Source organism: Meles meles, chromosome 10, assembly GCF_922984935.1.
Source record: "Meles meles chromosome 10, mMelMel3.1 paternal haplotype, whole genome shotgun sequence".
Taxonomy (NCBI): Eukaryota; Metazoa; Chordata; class Mammalia; order Carnivora; family Mustelidae; genus Meles; species Meles meles.
Window position 1 is genome coordinate 37,305,343 of NC_060075.1, and position 26,317 is coordinate 37,331,659.

The window sequence follows — 26,317 nt, forward strand, 5'->3', positions numbered from 1 at the left end:
GGTACCAAAATGTTAGGAATACTCAGCAAGTGAAATGCTCCTGCCTTCTAATTGTTTATTAGTTAAACACTGAGAGATTGAAGATCCTTAAATACTCACATTTGAAGGGTGCTTAAAGATTGCACATTAATCCTTTCATTTCACACGGTAGGAAATTTGAGTGCCTGAGAAGACAACATTTAGAGTCTCTGGTACTAACCCTAACCAGGTTACCCAGCTTCTGTCTAGTCCAGTGGTCTTTCACTACAACACATTCCTTTTATATAGCCACTTCCCGTTTATGTCAAAGGTGATTAGATATATAATGTATCAGGGGTTTTTTTTGTTTGTTTTTAATTAATTAATTTATTTTTTCAGCGTAACAGTATTCATTGATTTGCACAACACCCAGTGCTCCATGCAATTCGTGCCCTCCCTATTACCCACCACCTGGTTCCCCCAACCTCCCACCCCCGCCCCTTCAAAACCCTCAGGTTGTCTTTCAGAGTCCTTATTAGATGAGTGGCTCTCATAAGAAAGAAAAATTGAGTTTTACAATACATTTGCTGCCCATGATATGTTAAAGAAATTTAGAAGTTCTTTTGTAGACAAAGATATTTAAATTGCATGGTTGGAATTTATATTTATAATATTAACAAGCCTAGTCTTCTATTTGAACTTTCATTGACTACAGGATATGTCATATATTGTACTGGCTGCTGAAGATTGCAAGATGAATAGAAATGTCTGTCTTAAGTCACAATCTCTAATGGGCTAGAGAAGAGGCAGGCATGTAAACAATTACTACAGCATGAGAAATGTAATTTGAGTACATCAGATTAAGGTGTAGGGGAAAAAGTATGGTCCCCTGTGCTTGGTACAGTTTTGGTACAGCTTTGGTTCAGTTACTTGCTACACAGTGATTTTTAGATGTGAGTGCTTGAAGGGAGATGTGGAGACTTGCCTGGGCATGTCTGTATGGGAATGAAGTAAATGATAAAAAATATTGTCGGTGTTGCCTGAGGCTATCTTCCTCACTTTACTTGCTAGTTCTGGGGACTGTCAGAATCCAGATGATGATGATGGAGGATGATGTCAGAAACTCTTAAGAGTTCTGTTTCTTTCCTTCACCTTTTCCTGTTAGGTCCTTTTCCAGCCCTAACCAACCCGGCAACCACATCAGCCTCATTCATGCTTGACACTTTTCCAGATCATCAAATCCTGTGAACCAGTTATTGTCTAAGCCACCATATCTTATTTTCTTATACAGTGGTCTTCAAATATGGTATGTGCACCTTTGCAAGTACACAAAAGCTTTCCAAAGACTAGGTCAGCAAAAATAAGAGAATCGGTTTCCAGCTTCTGTCCTTCCATTCTATTCTTATTTCAATGTTGCTGTATTTGAGAATGCCTCTCAATTTGGGTGTGGAGTGCTATCTCATTGTAGTTTTACTTTGTATGTCTCTAATGATGTTGAGCATCATTTAATGTGTATTAGTCATTCACTTATCTTTGTTTTTGAAATATCTAAATCTTTTCCCCATTGTTAAATTGAGTTACTTCTCTTCTTATGATTGAACTTTAAGGGTTCTTTTTATATTCTGGATACAGGGCCTTGGTCGGATGATTGGGAAATGTTTTCTCCCAGTCTGTGAGTTAATCCCTTTTTTTTTTTTTTTTTAAGATTAGACTTGCTCATCCTTTGTTATTACCTACATACATTATCTGCATAGTACTAAATTATTTCCAGACCTTTTTTCTTAATGACACAGTTTGAAGAGTACAGGTTTTTAATTTCATGAAGACCAATTTCTTAACTTATTCTTTATGTACTGTGTTTTTAGTACATCTAAGAAGTCTTTGCTTAACCCTAGGTCACAAAGATTTTTCTTCTAAATAGTAGTTTTCTTTTAGTGGTTTTATTATTTCAACTTTTACATTTAGGTGTATGATCTGATTTGAAAAAATTTTTGTCTGTGGTATGATGTAAGGATCTAATTGTTAAAATACGACTTTCTAATTGTTTCAGGAAAAGACTATCCTTTCCCCTGTTGAATTGCTTTGATACCTTTGTCCAAAGTCAGTGAAATATAAGGCTTTATTTCTGAGCTTTCTTTTTTGTTCTGTTGATCGGTATGTCTGACCTTATACTAGGAGTGTGCTGTTTCACTAGATATTTTCTAATTACCCTTGAAGTTTCTTCTTGGACCTTAGGTTATTTAAATTGGTTGTCTGACAACGGAATTTGAGGTATTTCCCACATTTCCTTGTTATTGATTTCTAATTTAATTACATGTAATTGGAGAACATAGTTTGTATGATTTAGGTCTTTTATTAAGACTTGTTTTGGGGCCTGGCATGTTTTGTTCTGGAGAATACACCATGTTCACTTGAAAAGAATGAGCATTCTACTGTTATTGAGTAGAGTGTTTTATAAATACCAGCTAGGTCAAGCTGGTGGGTTTTCTTCCTAAATCTATATCCTTGCTGATTTTCTGTCTATTTCCATTAGGACTTAGAGAGGAATATTAAAAATCTTCATCATAAGTGGCTAAATTGTGAGTTTGTCCTTTCAGTTGTGTCATTTTCTTGTTTCATGTATTTTGCTGTTCTGTTCCAAGTGTGTATCTGCATCTTTAATTCCTATACTTTCTTAACATATAGACCTTTTTTAATCATAATAAACACCCTCGTTGAGTACAATAGAGACCTCATGGCTCACAAAACCTAAAATAGTAACTCTCTGGCTCTTTACAGAAAGTTTGCCAACTCCTGTTGTAGGCCAGTGCTTCTAAACTTTAACGTGCATTGAAATCATGTGGGGGATGTTGTTAAATTTCTGAAGATTGAAATTGATTTTGGGAGACAGCTTGAACAATTAAAGGTGATACAGAAACTCCTGGTCAAAAGTATACCCATTGAGTAACAAGGTACTAATTTAGCTTTTAAGACTAACATGCATCTTACCTGAGTTGTGTTTGTATTGTTAGTCACTATTTGGTAACTGCTGCCTATGGTATAGGCATTGTGTCTTTGATGCTGTTAAATTTTTTCAACTTAATTTAATTAATCTTCTATTTAAAGATTTCTCAAACTGTGCTCTGCCAGGTGTTCTGTGAGATGTTAATGAGTGTCCTCAGAGAAAGTGTCAAAGAAAGAGAAACGTTTCCAAACTTAACCAGGAAATCCTTGGCCATATTCCTCATTAACCACCTCCTCCCACCACACCTATTAACCTCTCTGTGAAACATAATTTAGGAAACATTCCACTGGATTTACATAAAGTCCCAATCCTTTTGGCTGATGAAAACACCAGAAATTTAGATAGTGAAAGGCAAAAAATTAAGAGTTTTGTAAGACCAGGACTATTTTTGTCATAACATCATTGTTAATACAAGTAAGTCTAAGCCCTATCTCAAATTCTTTAGATTTTGTTTTGTAGAACTTGAACAATGTTTAACAGTCCTAAATCATACAGATATTGATTAGCTTTTTAACAATATACCCATTTTTGTTTTTAACAATAAACCCATTTCTTCACATTTCTGTGAGAGAAATATTCAAATGTAAACTGGTATTTTCCATTATCTCATTAAAATTTCCTTTACTGGATTTCTACTGGAAAAATAGTTCCACTGATTGGGTGGGTGCAGACCCAGTGTGGCAGGAAAAAAAAAAAGACAAAGAGACTTAAACCTTTTGAGCACATCATTCAGCCAAAGATAGGATCAGTGAAAGTAGAGATAGCCTGAAATCAAGTGTAGCTAGCTAGGAGCAAAAGTAAGGACTTTGACTAAGGTGATAGTCTTACCCCTTAGCACAGCATTTTCCCCCTAAGATCTTGTTGTGAAGTATAATATAAAGAGAACTTGGAATAAGTTGATGAAATGTAGAGTTGAATAATGTTCTGACATGGTAGTCTAAAAATGTAAAAAAAAAAAAAAAATGCTGAAAGAATAAAGAGAGCAGTTGGGAATGTAGGATGATGGATTTCATTGAGTTAATGACCTAGCGGGCATTTGGAACGAACAAAATGTTTTATAGTAGGTTGACTTTTTTAAAGTATATTTTTAAGCAGTCCAATGTACTGTTATTTTACTACTAGAGGAGTGAAATCAAACAAAAGCATAGGATTAATCTGTCTTGAGCACAATTGTAGCTTGGACTTTAATTTCCAAAAATGGGCTTAGCTACTTTTTCTTATTTTAAGCTTATTTGCATGTTAGTTTTGGGTTTTGTTAGTTTTACTTAGCTTAATAACATATAATTTTTTTTATTAAGGAAAAATTTGCATTTAGTAATTTTTGTGTATAATTTTGCACTTTTGACAAACACAAATCGTTGTATGACTACCACTACCACAGTCAAAATATAGATCAGTTGCATTATTCTCCCGAATTCCCTCCTCCTTTGTAATCAAATCCTGGTAGCTGGCAACCACTGATCTGTTTTCTGTCCTTAGCCACTTTTCTTTTGCAGAGTGTCATATACAAGTTGTCCATTATATAGTTGTTGGAATCTGGCTTCTTTCACTTAGCGTAATTTATATAGATTCATCTATGTTGTATATATGTTTATCCCTTTGTATTGCAGAGCAGTGTTCCATTTTATGGGTATCTCACAGTTTAATCATTTCTCAGTTGAGGGATGCTGAAATTAGTTTTTGGTAATTATAAAAGTTGCTAGAAACATTCATAGACAGGGTGTTTTGTTTAAGGTAATTTTTTATTTTACTTGGTGTGGGATTGCTGGGTCATGTGAAAAACATGAATCATTTTAAGAAACTACCACACTGTTTTCAGAGTGGCTGTACCATTTTGCATTCTGACCAGCAGTGTATAAGAGTTCCTTTTGCTCCACATAATAACCAGTGCTTGATATTGTCTATTTGTTTTTGTTTTTTCAACCATTCTAATAGGTGTCTAGTGGTAATTCATTGTGGTCTTATTTTCTATTACCCCAGTAACTACTGATGTTTATCTTTTCTTGTGCTTACTTGCTATGGTAGGTCTTCTCTGGTGAAGTACCTGGTCAGATCTATTGGCAATTTTTAAAAATGTGGATTGTGTGCTTTCTTTATAGTCAGTTCTGAGAATTCCTTATATAGTCTAGATACGAGTCCTTTATCAGATATAGGACTTGGAAATATTTCCTCCCAGTGTGTGGCTTATCTTCTCTCTTACCGTGTTTTCTGAAGAGCAGAAGTTCTAAATTTTGCCACAGTCCACTTTATCAATTTTTTTCTTTTATGAATCTTTTGATGTCCTACCTAAGAAATCTTTGACTGCATTTGAATAGAATCCTAACTAATCCCACATGGATAACTTTGTTCTTTGTTTTTCCATAGTTTTACTGAGTTTAATAACATTCTCAGAATGAGTCAGTAATATAATTCTAAGTCATTTACATTAAAAATCTGGAATTCACCATTAACTTGATGTGTTCTATTCATAATCTCATTCTAACTTTAAAATGGAACATTGCAGCTGTTGTTTCCTGCAATTTGTATTATGTTAATTGAATGTACTATTTGCTTTCCTCTTTTATCCTTGTTTTTAAAAAAAAATAAGTCAATGAGATAGACTGAGTACCACAGCATTTGGTACTAGTATTATTGCTCAGCTATAGGTTTTTCAGAAATTGTGATAATTGATTATTCATATAAGAATAAAAGGGGAGGAAAGCATCCAGATACCCAAGGAAGTATACCCCATGGCTCACTCTTTGGTTTAGAGATTCTCTCTGATATCATCCACATGAGATTTTATGTGACTTTCCTTGCCAACCATTGTTATTTGCAGTTTCCATGGGAGTATGATGTAACTTTTTGGGGAAGCCTTTTGACCCATACCAGAAAAACCATAATCACAGTTGGTTTCTCTATAGGGAAAAGCAATGGCAATCACTGGGTGGGACAGATGGAACAATATCAACCTCACATCTAATGAAGAGATGAAATCCACAGATGCAGCAGTTTCATTTCTGGCAAGATGGCAGGATCAGCCATATTACTTCACTTGGAGTGGGGAACAGGGAGTTTTCAACCTGCTGCCAAAACTAGAAGTGCACGTTTCATAACTTTTTGTTTTGTTTCATTTCTCTAAAGTTTTGAGCTATTTTAGTCTAGGTGAGAGAGGGGGGACACTGATTTTTTTTTTAGCTTAAGGGCATTCTTTTAATTTGATGTTTTCTCATTTCTGCCAGAATACTATGAAACAGGAGTACTTTTTTCCCCCCTAAAAAACCAACAATGGTCCTAATTTTGTTTTTCTTGGAGTGAAAACAAGGTTTTTCTTTTTTCTCCAGATTTTTCCAGCTTTAAAAAATTTTAATGACCACAGAGAATTTTTTCCATTTAATAAGATTTACCATTTATTAACTGTTGTCTATGTGCTCTACACCATTCTGTGTACTTTCTGTGTTTATTTAATCCTTATGACACTCTGAGATGGGTACCATTATTATTCCCATTTCATAGATAAGAAATACACGTGAGAGATTAGGAAGCTTGCTCAAGGCTGCAGAGCTGGTAAGAATCCAGGCAATCTACCTTCACAGCGCTTAAACCACTTTACTTAGTGCCATGTATTTTTAGGGTTGGAAATAAGCATAGAGATTATTTAATGTAACCTCTTTATTCTGCCCACGGGAAAAGTAAAATTCAGTGGACTTCCTGTGTTTGATTCCCATACCACTGTTGTTTTACCTTTATCAGGATTGTCATCTAAAAAATGCCTGTTTTTGCTATCTGTATTTTGAGATTACTCAAAAAAGATTCCTAATACATTTACTAGAGCTTTAACTCTACATCAGTATCTCCTATATATTAATAGTCATTTAGCTTTTTGTTGTCTTGCTTATAATGACATCAATTTAAAAATGCTTCACTGCAAATTACAGCTACCATTTGTTGTGCTAGCCATGTTCACATATTTCTAATCTATACTACAAGCTCACAAAATAAATAGTAGTCCCCTTTTATAGATTGTGACTCAAAAGGTAAATTAATTTGCTCATGTACTCACAGATGGTAAATGGCTGAGCTAGGTTTGAACCAAAGTCCAACTCCAAAGCTTAAGTACTTTGCACTAGACCCTATTGCCTCTGTACAAAGAAATCACTTGGCTTTAAAACTGTGAGGTAACTTTCTAATGTTCTTAAAATTTCCTCTACTGAGCAAATTTTTGGAGGTTGCCCATTGTTTCTTAAATATGGGCTTCTCGTATTAAAGAGCATGTTACCTTCATTTAGGTATTGCTTTCTAATAATACATTTATATATTCTGTTTCTTAGTTGGGCTTCATTTTCTTTAGACTTACATGTGTACTATTACTCAGACTGGTTTACTTAAGATGACTCTACAAAAGTACTTCTAAACAATAATTTTATCTCTTATGTAAATGCCAGATTTTTTAAAATGAAATACCAACATTCATATCTGTGTATTACATAGAGATTTTGTTCTGATTATCTGAGAAATTTTATGATATGAAAATGTTGAATGTTTTGACCCTGATTCAAAAGCCCAGCTGAAAAGAGAATAGTTAGTAACTACTTTTCTACAAAGGATATTACTTAGAGTTGTTTATTGGTCTGATAGTATGTTCAGATTCTGCCTGCTTTGAAATTTTCATCATGTCCTATAGTTTGATAGTGAGCTTAGTGTGATTTGGAGAAATGGAGGAAGAAACGTACCTATACTTAATAGTTTTATTTAGGTAAATTGATCATATTTATTACAGGGAGTTGTTTAAAATATAAGGAGTATATCAAAGTCACAAATGACTTTCAGGTTAAAGCTATAAATGTTTGCATGTCAGTAAAATTGAAGCTTTCTGAAAGTGCCACGTGGATAAAGCATCCTAAATTTATTTTTTCTCCCCCTGGACATATTTACCATCTGTTCAGTTAAGATTGCTAATTTTTTGTGTTGCCAAACTACTCACTTTTATTTATGTGTGTTATCTTGAGAGTATACTCAAAACTGTTTAAGCTTGCTTACTCAAAATAATACAAATATTTAATGTTTTCTGTTAAATTTGACTTAAAAATTCATGACAACATAAAATTATCAGTTTTCATCTAAGATCAAAAAATAACAGATCATCTGTTGTATAAGAATTATCAGTAACCTTCTGAATATTTGCTTATTTAGTCCTATTAAATATTACTATCAGTGTTGTACAACTGACATGAGAGTATTGAATAACACCACTATCAGTTAACATTTTAATTAGATTTTTAAATTATTTAATAAGGCTTCCTACTTGAGTCATGTACAGACTGATTTGAAATTGAAGTTTATCATTAAATAGTTTATAATTTATCAGTAAACTGCATTAATGCAATGTTTTTTCTAATGGTAAAACTATGATAAAATTTCACAGTAAAAAACTTCGTTGGTTTATAAAATTCTTTAAGGTAATACAGAAGTCAGTAATAACCACTAATATTGCATACATATGAATATTTAAATAAAGGCTAGTCTATACCCTTGACATAATTTGATAAGTAGGGCCAAATTTAAATATGTCTGGGCCACTTTCAGAAATGGGAATTTCCATTCTCTTTAAGACATAGGAAAGATGGGGAGATAGCAAGTTAATGAATAGTCTTAAATAAAGGAAAATGGTTTGATTAAACAAAATGAAAAGTTAACATTTTTTTCATGGGACAACATTCTATTACAATTATATGTCAAAATTTAGTTCCTCACTCCAGAATATCAAATTCCTTGTTTAGAAAAATCTTTATGTATCTATGTCATGAAATTTCCTAGTAACTCTTAGTACAGAAAGGCTGTGTATAAAACTGAACTTCTCATTCTTCTAAAAAGTATCCTGATTTTTGGAACAAGGCACAGGGACTTTTTTTTTTTTTAAGAGGTGCTTTTTTTTTTAAGACGGTGCTGGTTTTTTGTAATTCTGTTTTGTAATTATATCTCTATAGCAAAATAGATAAACATGCCTGTAAGATTGAGTAGAGCAGATTTAGGCAGAACTATTTTTTAAAAATATGTGCCTTTAATAAATGAGCCAAAGACAAATACCACATGATTTCACTTATATGTGGAATCTAAACAAAACAAACAAAACTAACAATTAAATATAGAGAACAGACTGGTGGTTGCCACGGGGGAGGTGGGTGGGATGACAGGCAAAAGGGATGTAAGGGTTAAAGAGGTACAAACTTCCAGTTTTAAAATAAACAAGTCACAGAGATGAAAATAGAGCATAGGGAATATAAATAATACCATGATAATGTTGTAGGGTGACTACACTTACCGGGGTGAACACTGAGTAATGTATGGAATTATTGAATCACTATGTTGTACACCTGAAACTAATATAACTATGTGTCAATTACACTTTAGTTTTTTTAAATGCCTTAAAAAAATGTATGCTTTTAGGCAACAATGCACTTTCCTTTAGAATCCTTACCACTGTTTATCACAGCTGCTTCACATACCACTTTTCTGGCCCTGAAGGTATTTGTGACTCTTGCTATAAATTATAACATGGTGAATTATTTAGTTTGTTTCATTGCTATCTTGATCAGAAAAGTACTAGTTATATAAAGTTAAAGGTAGAAATAATCAAGTTGTCATATTGGTCATGTTATTTAGTAATTCTTTTATATGAATGGCTGACATAATGTAGAAGTAATCCTTTGATGAATTAAACCCCTAAAACAAAAGGTTTTTTGTTATCTTCGAGGAACATATGCAATAGAAGGTATAGAAGAAAAAGAAAGTAATGAAATTATTAGTATTTGTAGGTAAGATGATTACCTGGCAAATCTAAGAGTTAACTGGGAAATCAATTGAAAATGCTGTCCTAACAGTTGTGAGAATTATGCTGCATCTTTAACCTTGTAAACTCTGTCATAAAAGGTTGATTTTGTGGATAGTTACCATTAACCTTGCCACTATAAAAACTAGTAAATTTTCTTGGAATTGTAGGATGTAGGTAATATAAGAAGAAATAAGTGATGTATAGTGGGAGTATATATTTTTAATACATTTAGGTGGCAAATAACAACATGTAAATATACAAAAGTCAATGTCCTAGAAGTGCATAATCAGAAAATGTAATGGAAATCACTCCATTCATAGAAGAACAAACATAAAAAGGTTTAAAAGAAACTTAGATATTTTTACAAAGAAATTTAAAACTCCACTGAGGATTTTGAAGGAAGACTTGAGTAAATGAAAATACATATTATACTTTTGGGGATAGTAATACGCAATAGTGTTCCCTGTGAACATGGTTACAACTGAAGAAGGAAGGTTTAAAGCTGAGCTGCGCCTCTAGGGCCATCAAGAGCAAAAATCCAAGCCCAAAACTTCAGAGGTGAGGTCTTTGGTAAGTTAATTACCTCCCATTTTAAGATGACACACTGAAGGAAAAGGGTGGAACCGTGTCCATTACAGCACTGTCATGAATTTGCATTCTGACATTGTTTCCTTTGAGTGATTTGACCCCGATTAAGTGGTCAAACCTGGATTAAGATACTGAGTTGTAATGCCCCCAGCTCTTTGGAAGAAACGAACAAAAATCCTCTTGGAGAAAGGTGTCATTATCCTAGGTGTGAAATGGGTCCTGTGAGTATATATATGTAGCTATATAATTATAGGATTCATTTCAGGCCTAGGATAATTTTTTATATATATACATATACATACGTATATATGCACACACATATATATGTACGCACATATATATACACACGTGTGTGTATTTTTGTATACAGTGTTCAGATCATAAATATAATCAGGTACACACACACAGCATCAAGAGCAATAAGCAGCAGGACCAACAAGCAAGAGATGACCAGAAAGTCTTGATAAACCATATTTACCCAGTTGAAAATGATAAGAGCAAAGGTAGTATATAATGGTAGGAAGATGAAAACTATAAAATAGTAACAAGGCAGGTTTGAAAAAGAATAGGTTTTACATGAGAGACTATGGACTCTGAAAAACAACCAGAGGGTTATGAAGGGGCGGCAGGGGGGTTGGGGGGGTGGGAGGTTGAGGAACCAGGTGGTGGGTAATAGGGAGGGCACGTACTGCATGGAGCACTGGGTGTGATGCCAGAACAATGAACACTGTTATGCTGTAAATAAACAAATAAAAATAAATATAAAAAAAAAAAGAATAGGTTTTAGAATCAGAAAATAAAATACCTGAAATTCAGTGTGCAAGACTAATAGATAAAGCTGAAGTGAGCATTAGTAAATTGGAAGATACATTTCAGAAGAAACTACACAAGAAAGAGCACAAAAGAAAAACAGGGAAAATACAAAAGACTAAGACTCAAAGAGGATACAGTGAGAAGACCTCTATTTTATTAGAGTCCCAGAAGAAAGGAGGAAATAAAGGCCAAAGGAAATATTTGAAAGGACAGGCAGACTAATGGAACAGAATAGAGTATAAGAACAAATCCCATGATACTTTATTTATGGCAGAGACGGCACTGTAGAGTAACGTGGAAGTGTTGAGATTTTCAGTGATTGGTAATTGTACAAATAGAAAAAATGGAATTGGACCATAAACAAATATCAATTACATTTGGATTATAGACCTAAAAATGTGAAGAGCAAAACAATAAAGCCTTTCAAGGGTAATGTAAAATAATCTTTCTTGACCTTTGGTTAGAGGAAGATTTCTTTAACTTACATAGAGTGACATTACAATTAAAAACATGCTAAGCAAGGGGTTTTCCTGGGTGGCTTGGTTAAAATGTCAGACTTAGATTCTGTGCAGGTCTTGATCTCAGGGTTGTGAGATCAAGCCTGTAGTTGGGCTCTGTGCTTTGCTTAGAATTGCTTGTCCCTCTCCCTCCCCCTCTGCCCTTAGACCTTGTGCATGTACACTCTCTCTCAAGTAAATAAATGAATAAAATCTTTAAAAAAAAAAAACATGCTAAGCAAAAAAAAAAAAAAGAACCATTAATGGAGGGAAGCATTCATCATATAACCCACAAAAGTCAAATATACTGAGAGCAAAACAAAGCTGTAATAATAAAAAGGCAGCCCCATGGAAAAATGAGTAAAGTATTTAACACTTTACCAGAGATGAAACTCAGATTATCAAAGGGATTTAAAAATTATAAGAGAACTCCATACTTATTCTGGTTCTATTAAAATAGAAAAGTAAATGGAATCTAAATAGCAATAATAGGGAATCAGCTAATTAAAATTTTATACATATGATAGGAATGCCATTCTTTTTTTTTTTTTTTTTTTTCTTTTCGACAGACACAGCGAGAGAGGGAACACAAGCAGGGGGAGTGGGAAAGGGAGAAACAGGTCTCCCACCAAGCAAGGAGCCCTATGCAGGGCCCGATGATCCCAGGATCCTGGGATCATGACCCAAGCCAAAGGGAAGACACCCAACAACTGAGGCACCCAGGTGCCCCAGGAATGCCATTCTTTACAAATGATTAGCATTATACTGATAGGCTTACAGTATATTAGTGTACAGAACATTATTCTACTGTGATAAAAACATGTATGTACATTATGTGAAGTCAGGTGCTTCAGAAAGCATGTGTGGAGGACAGTACATGCAGTGCCTTTTTTAAAAAATATTTAATTATTTTTTTCAGCATAACAGTATTCATTGTTTTTGCACAACACCCAGTGCTCCATGTAATACGTGCCCTCCCTATTACCCACCACCTGTTCCCCCAACCTCCCACCCTCAAACCCTCAGGTTGTTTTTCAGAGTCCATAGTCTCTTATGGTTCACCTCCCCTTCCAATTTCCCTCAACTTCCTTCTCCTCTCCATCTCCCAATGTCCTCCATGTTATTTGTTATGCTCCACAAATAAGTGAAACCATATGATACTTGACTCTCTCTGCTTGACTTATTTCACTCAGCATAATCTCTTCCAGTCCCGTCCATGTTGCTACAAAAGTTGAGTATTCATCCTTTTTTTTTTTTTTTTTATAAACATACAATGTATTTTTATCCCCAGGGGTACAGATCTGTGAATCACCAGGTTTACACACTTCACAGCACTCATGATAGCACAGGGAGACAAACCATAAATGACTCTTAATCTCACAAAACAAACTGGGGGTTGCTGAGGGGAGGTGGGGTTGGGAGAGGGGGAGGGGGTTATGGACATGCAATGCTTTTAATCACTTATATTTTCTAATGTTTCTAAATTGAGCATGTACTATATTTTATGCAATTGATAGCTAACAGTATACCCAAAATAGGGCATTATATCCATTTTTCCGTTATGGGAATGACCCATTTTTTATTAAAATTCTGAAGGAATTAGAGAAATGCATGTTCATGAACAGAAGCAAACATATAACCATATAGTATGTACAGTAGCAACACAAAGAATGGGGAATACTACTAGCATTGTGAAGCTGTAGATCAGGACTGAGTGATTATCATCCATTTTCTTTTCACTTAAATGGATCCTTTAATTTTTCTGGGTTGTTTTTTGTTCTTTGTGGTTTTTTGCCTCCCCTTTTCTCTTCTGCTTTTAGGATGCTTAAATGCCCTTTATATAGAACATATATACACACACATACACATTTTTTTAATAACTTTGAGTTTACAGAGTTTAGAGCTTTTCAAATTAAAAGTTTAAGACTGGGGTTCATTTTGATAGCTTTAGAATCTTAAATTTTCTGTAAGATTTTATTTTCTTTAATTTTGGACTTCTCACAGGAAAAAAATGAGTCCTTTCTAAAGTAACTTTTCTGGTAAAATAAATGAGTATGTTATTCAAAAAGTGATTTAGAATATGTTGGTTTTTAACAGGAAAGGATTTGTTTTCTGGCCTTTAGTGTCATACCAAGAGGGTTTTGTTTTGTTTTTTTAGTTTGGGTAGGATGTTACCAGGCAAATTTTAAAAAAATAGGATGTACTGTATTTGTTTTGCCAAAACTTCCAGATTCATTTAGGTTTCATTGCTCAACCTTATATACTTTCTCTGCTTCAGCCTGTAATTGTTTTTAGGTTATTAATTGTTCTTTTTATCTTTTTTGGAAGTGGGGCAAATATACGTACATAAATGTATATATGCACACACATAAGTGCAGTCACACATGCCGTATAAATATGCTGTTTTGAACTTCTTTTAGCCAACAAATGGAATCTTCTTGAGCATGTTTCTGATAGTTTTACCACTGGAATCCATGGCTCATGGTCTCTTCCATGAATTGGGTAACTGTTTAGGAGGAACATCCGTTGGATATGCTATTGTGATTCCCACCAACTTCTGCAGGTACAGTAATCTAGTATAATTAGTAGTGACTACTTGACTCTCGATATTTTCCTAATATTTGTATGAATTTGAATATAAAATGTGATTGCTCATTTTTTCAAAAGTGTAGTATTTTCAAAATATAATGCTCTTGCAGTTTTTTCATTTACCCCAAATGTTTCATCCCCAAGTGTTTAAAAACTTTTATTAGCTCTGCATAATGATGTAATCCTCAGGATTCAATTTAAATATTTTCTTGATAAATGTGATTAGCTTATACTTAGTTAAAAAATCAGAAAATAAGAATGATGCTTCCAAGGAAAGGTCCTACCCTTTCTTTAGAAAAAGGTCCTATCCTTTCTTTAGAAAAGGTTATCTTGTTTAAAAAAATGTCCTATGAAACAACATGGTGAAATTTAATAGAAACAACCTGCTGAAATTTAATAGAATGTATACTGAACCTGAGAGTCCTAAATGCTAGTTCTGTGTTAACCCTAAGCAAATCATAACTTCTCTGAACTTCCGTGTTTTTACCTAAAATGCCAATGACAGGGATGTCTGGGTGGTTTAGTTGGTTAAGCATCCTACTCTGGATTTCAGCTCACGTCATCATCTCAGAGTGGTGAGATCAAGCCCCAAGTGTGGCTCTACGCTGGGCGTGGAGCTTGCTTAAGATCCTCTCTTTCCCTCTGCCTTTGCCCCTCCACCCCCCCAAAAACGCAAATGACAATACCTATTCTTCCCATCTCAGAGGAACCTATTATGAAGAGCTAATGAGAATATGAATGTAAAAATACTCTGCTCACTGGAAAATGTTACCAAAAAATTGGGAATGAAGTTAAACATGTATTTCATTGTAGTTTTATTCCAAAATAATTTTTGCCCTTAAATGTGTGGCAAATCTTTTTGAATCTGTAAATATTGGCACATTAAAAATTTTTTTATAGTAAGTACCTTTGAAATAGAAAAAATAGTTATTTGCTGTTAATGAATTTTGATTACCAAGTATTCATAATTTCCTTTGTGATTTTGGGGGTGGGGGAGAGGGAAGACTTGAAATAAAAAATTTATTTCAAATAGTTGTCATAAAAACCAAAAGCAGAGTATTTGTAGTAAATATTTTCCTTCATGTTAAAGGCTTTATAAAAAGTTGCAAATTCTTATGAGACATAAAAGGAATAGATTTAAAAGGGTCACATAAAGTAAGATGTGACAGTTTAGCCGAGAGAATACGTGGAAATAGTAATTTGCACTAATTTTTGTTAATGCGTTGCTTATTCTTTTACTGTTTGTGACTGCTAAATGTTACATATACAGCACAAAGTGTCTTATTATTTTAATGAAAACTAGTGTCATTAGAATAGTACTGATAATATATGAAGCAAAATGTAAGGTTTTCAAAACTACTGAAAGAACTTCCTTTTCTGGATAGGAATGATGATTTTTTTTTCTTCCTGAATATTGGTATTTTGATTCTGCTGGCTTTAAGACATGGTTTTTCATCTTTACTACAGTACCATTTTACGTTCGTTCTAGGATCAGATCTGTCTTCAATTATTGTTCAGCAGTATAAGGCAGTGGGCCTAAATTTAAATAACTGTTTCAAAATGTCATTTACCAACAATTTCTTCTGTCATTTGTGTTCCTTACCTTAGTAGAACTTGAATGCAACCTTATAAAGTCCGTCTTTTTCAATATAGAAATATAAAGCATATTGCTGCCATAAAGTTTTTTGTCAAGGAAAGAAAGTTCTTTCATTATAGTTCCCACCTGGGTGTTCTTAAAATGCAGGGTAAAATCTTGCTTTTAGAAAGTCTTATTCAATATCTGTCATTTGGTAAAAAGAATATGAATACAGAACAAAGAACAACAGTCTTATCTACATTTGAAGATCTTTTCCAAGCTTTCAGTTTGGTGACTATTGGTTAGAGAAAAGTTATATAGAAATGTAACTTTTAGTAATTAGGCTTTGATGTTCAAGCTTAATTTTTAGTACTTTAGAAAAGAGGGTTTTAAAAAAATTCTGCCATTTAGTTATTAGCAGCTGTTATGATGCTTAATTACAAATGAAGAGTAAGAATGTGACATGGAATTAACACTCTTGAAACACCAAAATATTTTTTTCCCTTCAGTCCTGATGGCCAGCCAACACTTCTTCCACCAGAACATGTGCAAGAGTTAAATTTGAGGTCTACTGGCATGCTCAATGCTATCCAAAGATTTTTTGCATATCATATGATTGAGACCTATGGATGTGACTATTCCACAAGTGGACTGTCTTTTGATACTCTACATTCCAAACTGAAAGCTTTCCTTGAACTTCGGACTGTGGATGGACCTAGACATGATACGTATGTTTTGTATTACAGTGGGCACACCCATGGCACAGGAGAGTGGGCTCTTGCAGGTAAATGTATACCTCTGGCAATTTCACTATTATAAAGATAGACCTATTTATGGAAAGCTACCCTTCACACTGCAACATTAAATTTCCAAAATTCTTAATTTTCTGCTTCACAGTTTACTAAGTATACAGGTGATTCTGTTTTGTTTTTGTTTTCTCTGGCATACCTGTTTAGCGTAATATTAGTAATCTCTAAAGGTTTTGAGAATTATATCTTGTATTGATTGGAAGAAAATATCTGCTTAGTCTAAGAAATTATCAGTTTCCCTTTAATATATTTTCAGAATTATTAAATATAGTTTCATTTTTCAGAAGCTACTTAACTTGACCAGTACTTCTAATTCTTTAAATGTTTTGGGTGCTGATTTCAGTAGTTCTGCACATATACAGTTTTATTTATGTTAGAAAGCTTATAAGGAGTTTAAACAGCAAGTGATGTGATATGGTGGGAGTAGTGCTTAGGTCAGGAGACCTTGGTTCTTGTCCTGATTTTGTCATAACAGTGTTATTTTTGTCAAGTTACCTATCTTCTCTCAGTTTCAGTTCTCTCCTCTGTAAAATGAGGCAGTAATATTAAATCTTCTTGCTAACTGTAAAATGAGATCTATTTTAGATGTAAATTTGTTCATTGGGCTTCCTAACTAGAATAGAGACCACGTAAGTCATGGGCTTTGTTTTATTAATTATTTGCTTAGTGCCTAGAATAGAGCCTGGCAGATCCCTAGTAGGGTTCCTTAAGAAACAGACAGATGGAAGAAATCATTGAATGAGGGCGCCTGGGTATCTTAGTCCTTAAATGTCTGCCTTCGGCTCAGGTCATGATCCCAGGACCCTGGCATCCAGCCTTACACAGGTTCCCTGCTTGTCAGGAAGCCTGCTTCTCCCTCTCCCACTCCCCCTGCTTGCATTCCCTCTCTTGCTGTGTCTCTCTCTGTCAAATAAATAAATAAAATCTTTCAAAAAAAAAAATCATTCAATCATGAAAAAAAAGGTAATTTTATTTTATGTTAGAAATAGTTCTTTTAGAACTTAATTCTATCCTGCTTTTTGTTTAACTATTATAGATGTTTTACACTAAGAATACCTACAAATAATAAAATAGACATAAGTAGAAATAGATACTCAGATCAAGGACAAATATAAACAGAAGCATTCTGGAAGGACAGAGGTAGAGTTCCCAACATAAGAACTCTAAGTGGGGATGATTAAAGGTTAAAGTCGAGATGATTTTAAACCATCATGGTTTCCCTAATTGCATGCTAGGGTTTTATCATAAAAATACATTGTAATTTTTGGTTTTGTGAATAACTTAATGGTTGTCTAGGAGTAAAGGCAGATATTTATTGGGCACATTTGAAGCAGTTACTATGCTTGGTCCTCTATATACATTAAATTTAATCTTCACTTAAACTTTCAGGTAAGTACTATCACCTCTATCATCTTCATTTTTCAAAGAATAAAATGAAAACCTAAAGTTGTTACATTTCTGTGGTCATACAACTGGTAAGTGATGGAACCATAATTCAAATCCAGATCTGCCTAACCCCTTGAAGTGTATTTTTCCCCCATTGTACCATGTGCTGCCAAGGCTAAAACCATTAAGGTAGAGAAAATTGCATGTTCTGGTTTAGTAGATATTTTTGTTAGCACTGTTCACCTATTTCCTAAATACTGTTGAAGAAGGTAGTCAACATCAAAATTACTTGAATACAGTTTGTAAAATCTTTTACTTGATCTGTAACTTGTTAATAATTCAATGTAGAAAACTTTTCTTTTTTTAATATTTTATTTATTTATTTGACAGAGAGAGAGATCACAAGTAGGCAGAGAGGCAGGCAGAGAGGGAGAGAGAAACAGGCTCCCCACTGAGCAGAGAGCCCGATGCGGGGCTCGATCCCAGGACCCTGAGATCATGACCTGAGCCGAAGGCAGAGACTTAAACCACTGAGCCACCCAGGCGCCCCCAATGTAGAAAACTTTTTAAGCCTTTATGGCTATTTTAATTCTAGGTAAAGTATACCAGTCTGTGTACTTGACTTTAGAGCACAGAAAAAAAAGTTCTAGTCAATTCAAAAATCCTGACAGAAATAGCATTTCAACCTAAAACCTGGGGTTGATTATTGAAAATTTACTGTATTGCTTATAATACTGAACTCTTCCCAAATCAAATGGAAGAAGGCGTAATTTTGGTGGTCATGCGTATATCCCTGGTTATTCGTAAGTACTTTAAGAAAATAATTTTTAAAATAAGCTTGTTTTATGTTAACATGAAGGATTTATTAATATAAACATTTTTCAGAAACTTTCTATTTTCCACTTAAATCTTTAAAAAATTTATTTCAAGTATCTTTTAAAAGATGGCTTTGGAAGTAAATTCTAGATGTATAGTTTCCTACTATTTATATCAACTTGTTCTTTTTCTAGGAATGATAATAGACACCAAGATAAGTAACATATATATATAAGTGTTCTTAAATTTTCACTCACTATGAGTTAGCAGTAATTTATGAAGACTTAAAAACTCTATAAAGTGTGGCTATATTTTAGGTTAATATCTAGCAATTACATTCTGGAATGGTATCTTTATAATATTTTTTGAGTATGTCACCAATGAGTTGACCATTATAGAATTCCTCTCTTAGCCAAGATGATTTGTTCTTCTATGTGTAACTTTCTTTTTGGAGACTTTATGGTAGAAAGTAGAACACAATGGAGAAAGCACATGGCCCTGCCTTCTCCAAGAAGGGTAGGTTCAGGACACCTGGGTGGCTCAGTGGGTTAAGCCTCTGCCTTCGGCTCAGGTCATGATCTCAGGGTCGTGGGATCAAGCCCCACATCAGGGTCTCTGCTCAGCAGGGAGACTTCTTCCCTCTCTCTCTCTGCCTGCCTCTCTGTCTACTTGCAATCTCTCTCTCTACCAAATAAATAAATAAAATCTTAAAAAAAAAAAAAAGGGTAGGTTCATCCCATAATTCAGCAACTCTATATTCTCTGAGCTTGAGGCACCAAACCCCCTTGGAGGTAACCAGGTTGAACAGGGGATAGAGGTTGAGCCTTCCTTTCAGTCAGTTCCTGCCTTGGGCTGCTAGAGACATAACCCTCAAAGGCGGATGATAGTACTGAACCCTCCTGCTCAAAGGAAGATGCTTTAATCCATCCCAACCCACGTGACAGAGAGCTTTGAACTCTGAGAATTACATCTTTCTAAAAACCTACATGTCTGGATTTTACATGGGAGTTAGCAAGGAAGAGCAGGTCCAGAACTAAGTACCACTGTGAGAAAGAGAATCTCTATTTGCCCTTATATCACATACCTTTACTCATAGTATTTCTTAGAATATTATAGTAGTCTCCTTAATTTATGGAGTTTCATAAGATGGAATCAGTTATTTTTGCCTCTTTGTTTCAGAGCAAAAAACAATCATAATGACAAGAGAGAATTAAATGAAAAAAATGTAGATGATCTATAAAGCAGTTTATCACAGATAAACAAAGCCTTTAAAAAGCAGTCTCAATTACTTTAACTGCATCAGATGGCTGTTAGCTGAGATAAATGTAAGTACTTTACATCTGGGCCAAAAGCCAAATGCAGCATAGAACCTATTCATAGGAGAAAGCAGAGCAAAACAAAACAGGAGAAGAGAAATAGTCAGTTGAAAAGGCTTTAATGCTCCTTTAAGTCTCTTATTGATATCTAAAGAGCATGTATGTAAGAGAATTAGTTTAGAATGTGCTTTTAAGATATTTATTGAAATAGTTGTAGAAGGCAAGTTAGACAATGAGGTTTTGTGGCAGATGGATTTTGTATAATAGCTCTTGTAATCTCTGTCATTCTCTGATCTCTATGAGAAATTGAATAGAATTGGCAATAATGAAAAGTTAACATTTTACCATATAACGAAAGGTATCTTCTGGAGCTCTCTGTGAAGCAACACATTAGTAATACGCAGAGACCATGTATTGAGATAGTGCCTCTGAAATGATAAGCATGAGTATAAGAACAATTCATGAAATAGCTTTTTCATTGTCAAGAGCCTAAGATATAGTAGGCTGATGAATAAAAGAATATTAATTGTTCATAAAGAATATGTTATTATGCCATGGCTTAGAGGTCACATTACTAATAGAATCCAAATACTAAAGGATTCTCTCTCTCTCTCTCTCTCTCTCCCTCCCTCCCCCTCTCCCTCTCCCTCTCTCCAGTGTCATTTTGCTAGTTTAGCAAAGAGAATGATTGCTCTTCGTAGAGATGTGTACCTGGAATTGTTGGAGCTTGTGCCATAATCTCCATCTTAACATGGAGATTACACCATGTTAAGACTTCGTTCTGATCATTAAAGTAACATATGCTCAGTGTAAAAATGGTGGAAAATAGAGGAAGGTGTAACAAAAACTACCTGAAATCCAAACACCCAGCAATAACCACTACTGTTTTTGTAGATACACTTCCATGCCATGCTTTTTCTCCTAGTATTACAGACATTTTCTTGTCAATAGAATTTTTTAAAAATACCATTTTATTATAATTCTCCCTCATAATTTCCATTCCTCCTGGTTGTTTCATATTTTACACTATCATAGATAGCAGTGGGAAGAAGATCTTTATATGTAATTTTTGTCCCCATTTCTGCCCTTTCCTTAGGATAAATTCCCTAGAATTGGAATGATTCTATGAATATTAATGTGTTATTGAAACACAGCCAAAAGTAGGGTGAGTAAGGATAGCACTTGCTTGGGTCACAGAATTTAAGAGGATGCCAAAAATTAAATAGTCAAGATAGTATTTTAGTGCCATATAATTTAAAAATCAAAATTAATACAAAAAGACCTATTATAATGAACTAGATGTAAAACCTACTAGCTTTAAGACAAATTTGCTTTAGACTTTTCTGGGTATGTATTTTTTTTAATCCTGTGTTGTTTTTCAGGTAATAAAATACATTTAGGGGTGCCTGGGTGGCTTAGTCAGTTAGGTGGCGCCTTCAGCTCAGGTCATGATTGCAGGGTCTTGGGATGGAGCTCCACATCGGGCTCCCTGCTCAGTGGAGAGCCTGCTTCTCCCTCTCCCTCTGCCTGCTGCTCTGCCTACTTGTGCTCTCTCTGTGTCAAATAAATAAAATCTTTTAAAAATCCACTATAAACTCATTCTTGACACAGGTAGGAAGAGTTTCTTTTTCCTTCGGTAGGTGTCTATGTATAAGGCAAGGTAATATTAATTTATCAGTGATCAGTGATTTTCAAAAGACCAACAAACTTTTTCTGTAAAGGGCAAGGTATTTTTGGCTTAGTAGTTGTAAGGCCCCTATTGTAACTGGTCAGCGCAGGCACTGTAGAACAAAAGCAGCCATAGACAGAATGTACATGAATGTTATTTATGGAAATAAGAAGAAGAAATTTAAGTTTCTTGTATTTTCACATGTCACAAACTTCTATTCTTTTGATTTTTAACCATGTAAAAGTGTAAATCAGTTCTTAGCTCTCAGGCTGTACAAACACAGGTGACATGCTAGATTGGCCCATGAGCCATAATTTGCTGCCTGTGATAAAGAATATTGACTTTTCATTTTTTTCACTAAATTTAACTTCATAAATATAATTTTCTTAATTTATTATAACCTATTCCTTTTTTAATGTAACAAGGATTTTTTTTTTTTTTACCCGAAGTTGAAAGTCTGTTTTTAAAAACTCTTCTGACGAGATACTTTGAAAGGAAGGCTCCATCTATTTTTTTGGCCTACATATTTAATTCCAGGAACTTAAACTATACTTAAGAGGAGGCTTCAGAAATTATTACTCTATTGAATTTTCTTTTGTTCACAGGTGGAGACATACTGCGCCTTGACACACTTTTAGAATGGTGGAGAGAAAAGAATGCCTCCTTCTGTTCTCGCCTTATTATCGTATTAGACAGTGAGAATTCAACTCCGTGGGTGAAAGAAGTGAGAAAAATCAATGATCAGTACATTGCAGTGCAAGGAGCAGAGATGACAAAGACCATAGATATTGAAGAAGCTGACCCACCACAGCTGGGTGACTTTACAAAAGACTGGGTAGAATATAACTGCAACCCCAGTAATAACATCTGCTGGACTGAGAAGGGCCGCACTGTGAAAGCAATCTACGGTGTGTCAAAGCGATGGAGTGACTACACTCTGCATCTGCCAACAGGCAGCGACGTGGCCAAGCACTGGATGTTACACTTTCCTCGAATTACATATCCACTGGTGCATTTGGCAAATTGGTTGTGCGGTCTGAACCTTTTTTGGATCTGCAAAAGTTGTTTTAGGTGTTTGAAAAGATTAAAAATGAGTTGGTTTCTTCCTACTGTGCTGGACACAGGACAAGGCTTCAAACTTGTCAAATCTTAATTTGGAACCCAAAGTGGAATATTATTGAGAGTTCATACTACCAGTTATCACTAACTTGCCATTTTTTGTATATTTTTTTTATTTGTGGGAAAAAAACCTTGCTACTTCTGTAGCTGCTCTCACTTTGTCTTTCTCAAGTAATTATGGTGTTTGTGAGATGTTGGGAATAAGCATTTTATCCTACAAGTATGTAAGGAGTCATAAATGCTCATGCTGTGTAAATGCACAACAAGGTTAAAAATAACAATGCACTTTGAGGAATGTTTGTATATGCCTCTGCTTAGAAAGAAAACACTTGTCTATGCTCTGCAGTGGCCAATGAAGTATTAATAATGCCTTATTTTCTAGGCATAGATTAGAGAACGTAGACCAGTTTGTTTACTATTATAAGAAAACTTCCAATTTGCTTACAAAATTTTTTTTGTGTGTGTGTGAACAGTAGGTTTGAGTCCAAGACCATTTGAACAATTACAAACTCTTTCTTTAAAAAAGGATAAAGGGAGAAGCCTGAAATGAATGCAAAAATGCGCTTATAGTCTACCATTCAGATGTCTTGGTTGTGGCCTGTTAATCAGTGCAGTAGTAAAGCCCAAACAACTGTTGAGTTCAAAACATTCTTCATGTAGGTAACTGTAAGAAGCTAGAAGCCTACAAATCGCTCTTTCCTGCATTGTTGGGGTGGCGGGAGGGGTTCTGAAAGCACTGGCAATTTTAAGAGTCTTTCTCAGGTAATTTTAATAAACAATTTTCCAGCTACAAATTCCTCCCATATAAATTGTCTTCCCTTTCAAAAAGTAAACTCTTAAAAAAATTAGCAATTTCTCATTGCTTCAGGCTATTTTCACTATTCAGAAATGATTTTGATCTCTATGGAATTAATGCTCTGCCATGAAAATTATCTTTCAGATCTCTCATTAGTGATGACATTTTTTTCTACTGAAGGTCAAAGGATTGGAAACAGGTCATTTTTTTCTTGTATACATGTAATGTATTATGTAAAAAAAGTATTCATATTGGCAATTTTAGTTATGCATAATGGTGTGGTTGTAATTTTTAAAACTTAATTCAATGTTTTGTCTGATTAAAGCAGGCACTGACCAGGGTATTCCCTAAGAGGTAATTTACCTCCCATTCCCTTCCTGTAATCTTTACATTCTAAATTTTCCTATCTGAGAAGTAACAAGAGGGGAGTAGAATTAAATTAGGGGATAATCTAATCTTTGTTGTTTAAAGTGTGACTTCTCATCATTGAAGCCATTTTTCCAGCCTCAGAGAGAAAATAATGCCTCTACCATTTTCTACCTGGTGACTTGAAAATTGAAGTTTTTGTTAGGTAGAAGTCACTTAGTGTCAGGGAACTTGTGAACCACTATCTATGCAGCGTTGTTACAGTCTGATTATTTCTGTGTTTTGAATATGATTTTCCTAATCCTTTGAATAAAATTTTAAAAATTAATTTTTCATTTAATGTGCAAAAAAGTTACTGAATAATTTTAATATATTAAAAGTGATAGTCATAATAAATGCCCATTTATTAGAGTTCCTGGTTGGTAACAAGTTGATTTGAAATTTTCCAATATTTGGTTACATATTTATATCAACATTATCCAAATGAAATAGTGTAATGTTTCATTACTGTTCAGAATTAGTGTAGCAGAAAAGCCAAGTGGTAAAATTATGAGCTTATAGCTACAAAAAAGTTAAATTAGCATTAAGTAAAATCTTTTAAATTTCCAAGCCAATATTGAGCAAATTAGCTTTAAATAAAGCATATATCTTTACTCTGAGAAAGCCAAATATCAAGGTATATTCTGCGTTCTTTATAACATAATATTAAGATGGTACTAAAAATCAGATTCAAAAGGTAGCAGACTTTATGGCCACAAAACTAGTGTTCTGATACACATTTTCTGTGATCAAAAAAGTTCCGAGCTAAAAATGTGACTCGAGCCAATTTATTAACCACAGAGAATACCCACTTTTTGAATTCTCCTCCCAAACAAAAAACTATAAAATGACAGTTAAGAGGTGGCATCCTAAATTAAAGCTGCCATTTTAAAACTTTAACTGACAGAATATAATATGGAAAAAAATATTATAGGAAGGATAAATTGATTGGTTACTCTAACTTAAAAGATTAAAGACTAGATCTGGCAATTAGTAAGGATAGTTTTCTTATGGCTTTCATTTTATATACCATATGTTTATGAAGGTGTTACTGGGAATGATAGGAATTACTTCAGGGCAAAACTTTATCAGCCCATTAAAAAAAAGTTAAAATGGAGATGCTTTTCAATATAACGTTGATTTTGTTTTCTTACTTGATACCTTGCTGAATCCACAAAAGCACTACACCCTAAAAACATTTCTTAAAAACTATACTGTTCCATGATGAATTAAGGGAGTCAAGTTCTTTCTCTTCCTATAATTTTTCAGATATGCCATTATTTTATTAAAAACTTTTGTTTTAGTTTGCTCTGACTAAACTCTTCTTCCCTGGGATATTTGGATTTATCTTTGCATAGCTTTCTGTCTTGCTCTTCTTAATAAATACAGAATTGTACAGAAGACCATTTTTATGCCCAGAGTTTTCATAAGTCTATTAAAAATTGCATTGCTAATTAAAATGCATTTATATTTAATGCATTAGTGGGTAGGGTTTTTTTTTCCAGTAAAATCTTCATTAGAATCTATTTGTAACTGTACATTTTGTTTATAAATTTTGGCCTAAATATATTTGCTGTTTGGGTACTGCCTTTTTATATGTATTCTTTCCCACTCAGAGTTTAGTCTCCTTCAAAGTAATGTTCTACATTACCTTTCCACAGAGGATAGCTCACATTATGTATGCCAGAAGAAAATGGTTTGATTTTAAGAATGTTGCTTGGTATATTTCATAGTGAATGCTCAAAGGATTTGGATCTGTCAGTATCTTTGAAAATGTCCTCTATTGAAAACATACTACAATTACCCACAAATGTGCCTTGCCCCATAATAGGAGGTATTAAAAGAATATTTTTGACTGAGTGAATTTAGAATCCTAACGAGAAATTGGAATAACTTGATTTTAAATTATTTCATTTTCTTATAATTTTAAGTGGTTATTATTTCAAGAGCCTCATTAAATTAATAATTACTAAAAACTATTATAGAATCAGTGAAAGGAAAACATCTCACATTTTTTAAAATATATTTTTCTTATTAAGTAAACTCCACACCCAAACATAGGGCTCAAACTCACAACCCCAAGATCCACAGTCCCATACTCTCTACTGGCTGAGCCAGCCAGGTGCCCCAAACATTTCACATTTTTTAAAAGTAGTGTCAGGATT

General features: G+C 34.1%; 1 protein-coding gene across 3 annotated transcripts in view; it reads left to right on the forward strand.

The window, feature by feature from the left end:
* TMEM168 (transmembrane protein 168) overlaps nt 1–25,814 on the forward strand; it is a 32,596-nt gene extending 6,782 nt beyond the window's left edge. For all 3 annotated transcript variants that reach the window (XM_046021146.1, XM_046021144.1, XM_046021145.1), the window contains exons 3-5: nt 14,092–14,234; nt 16,346–16,620; nt 22,438–25,814. In XM_046021146.1, the coding sequence (XP_045877102.1) occupies nt 14,092–14,234; nt 16,346–16,620; nt 22,438–22,985 (966 nt within the window). In that variant the 3' untranslated portion in view covers nt 22,986–25,814. The remainder of the gene's footprint in view (nt 1–14,091; nt 14,235–16,345; nt 16,621–22,437) is intronic.
* Nucleotides 25,815–26,317: the final 503 nt, after the last annotated feature.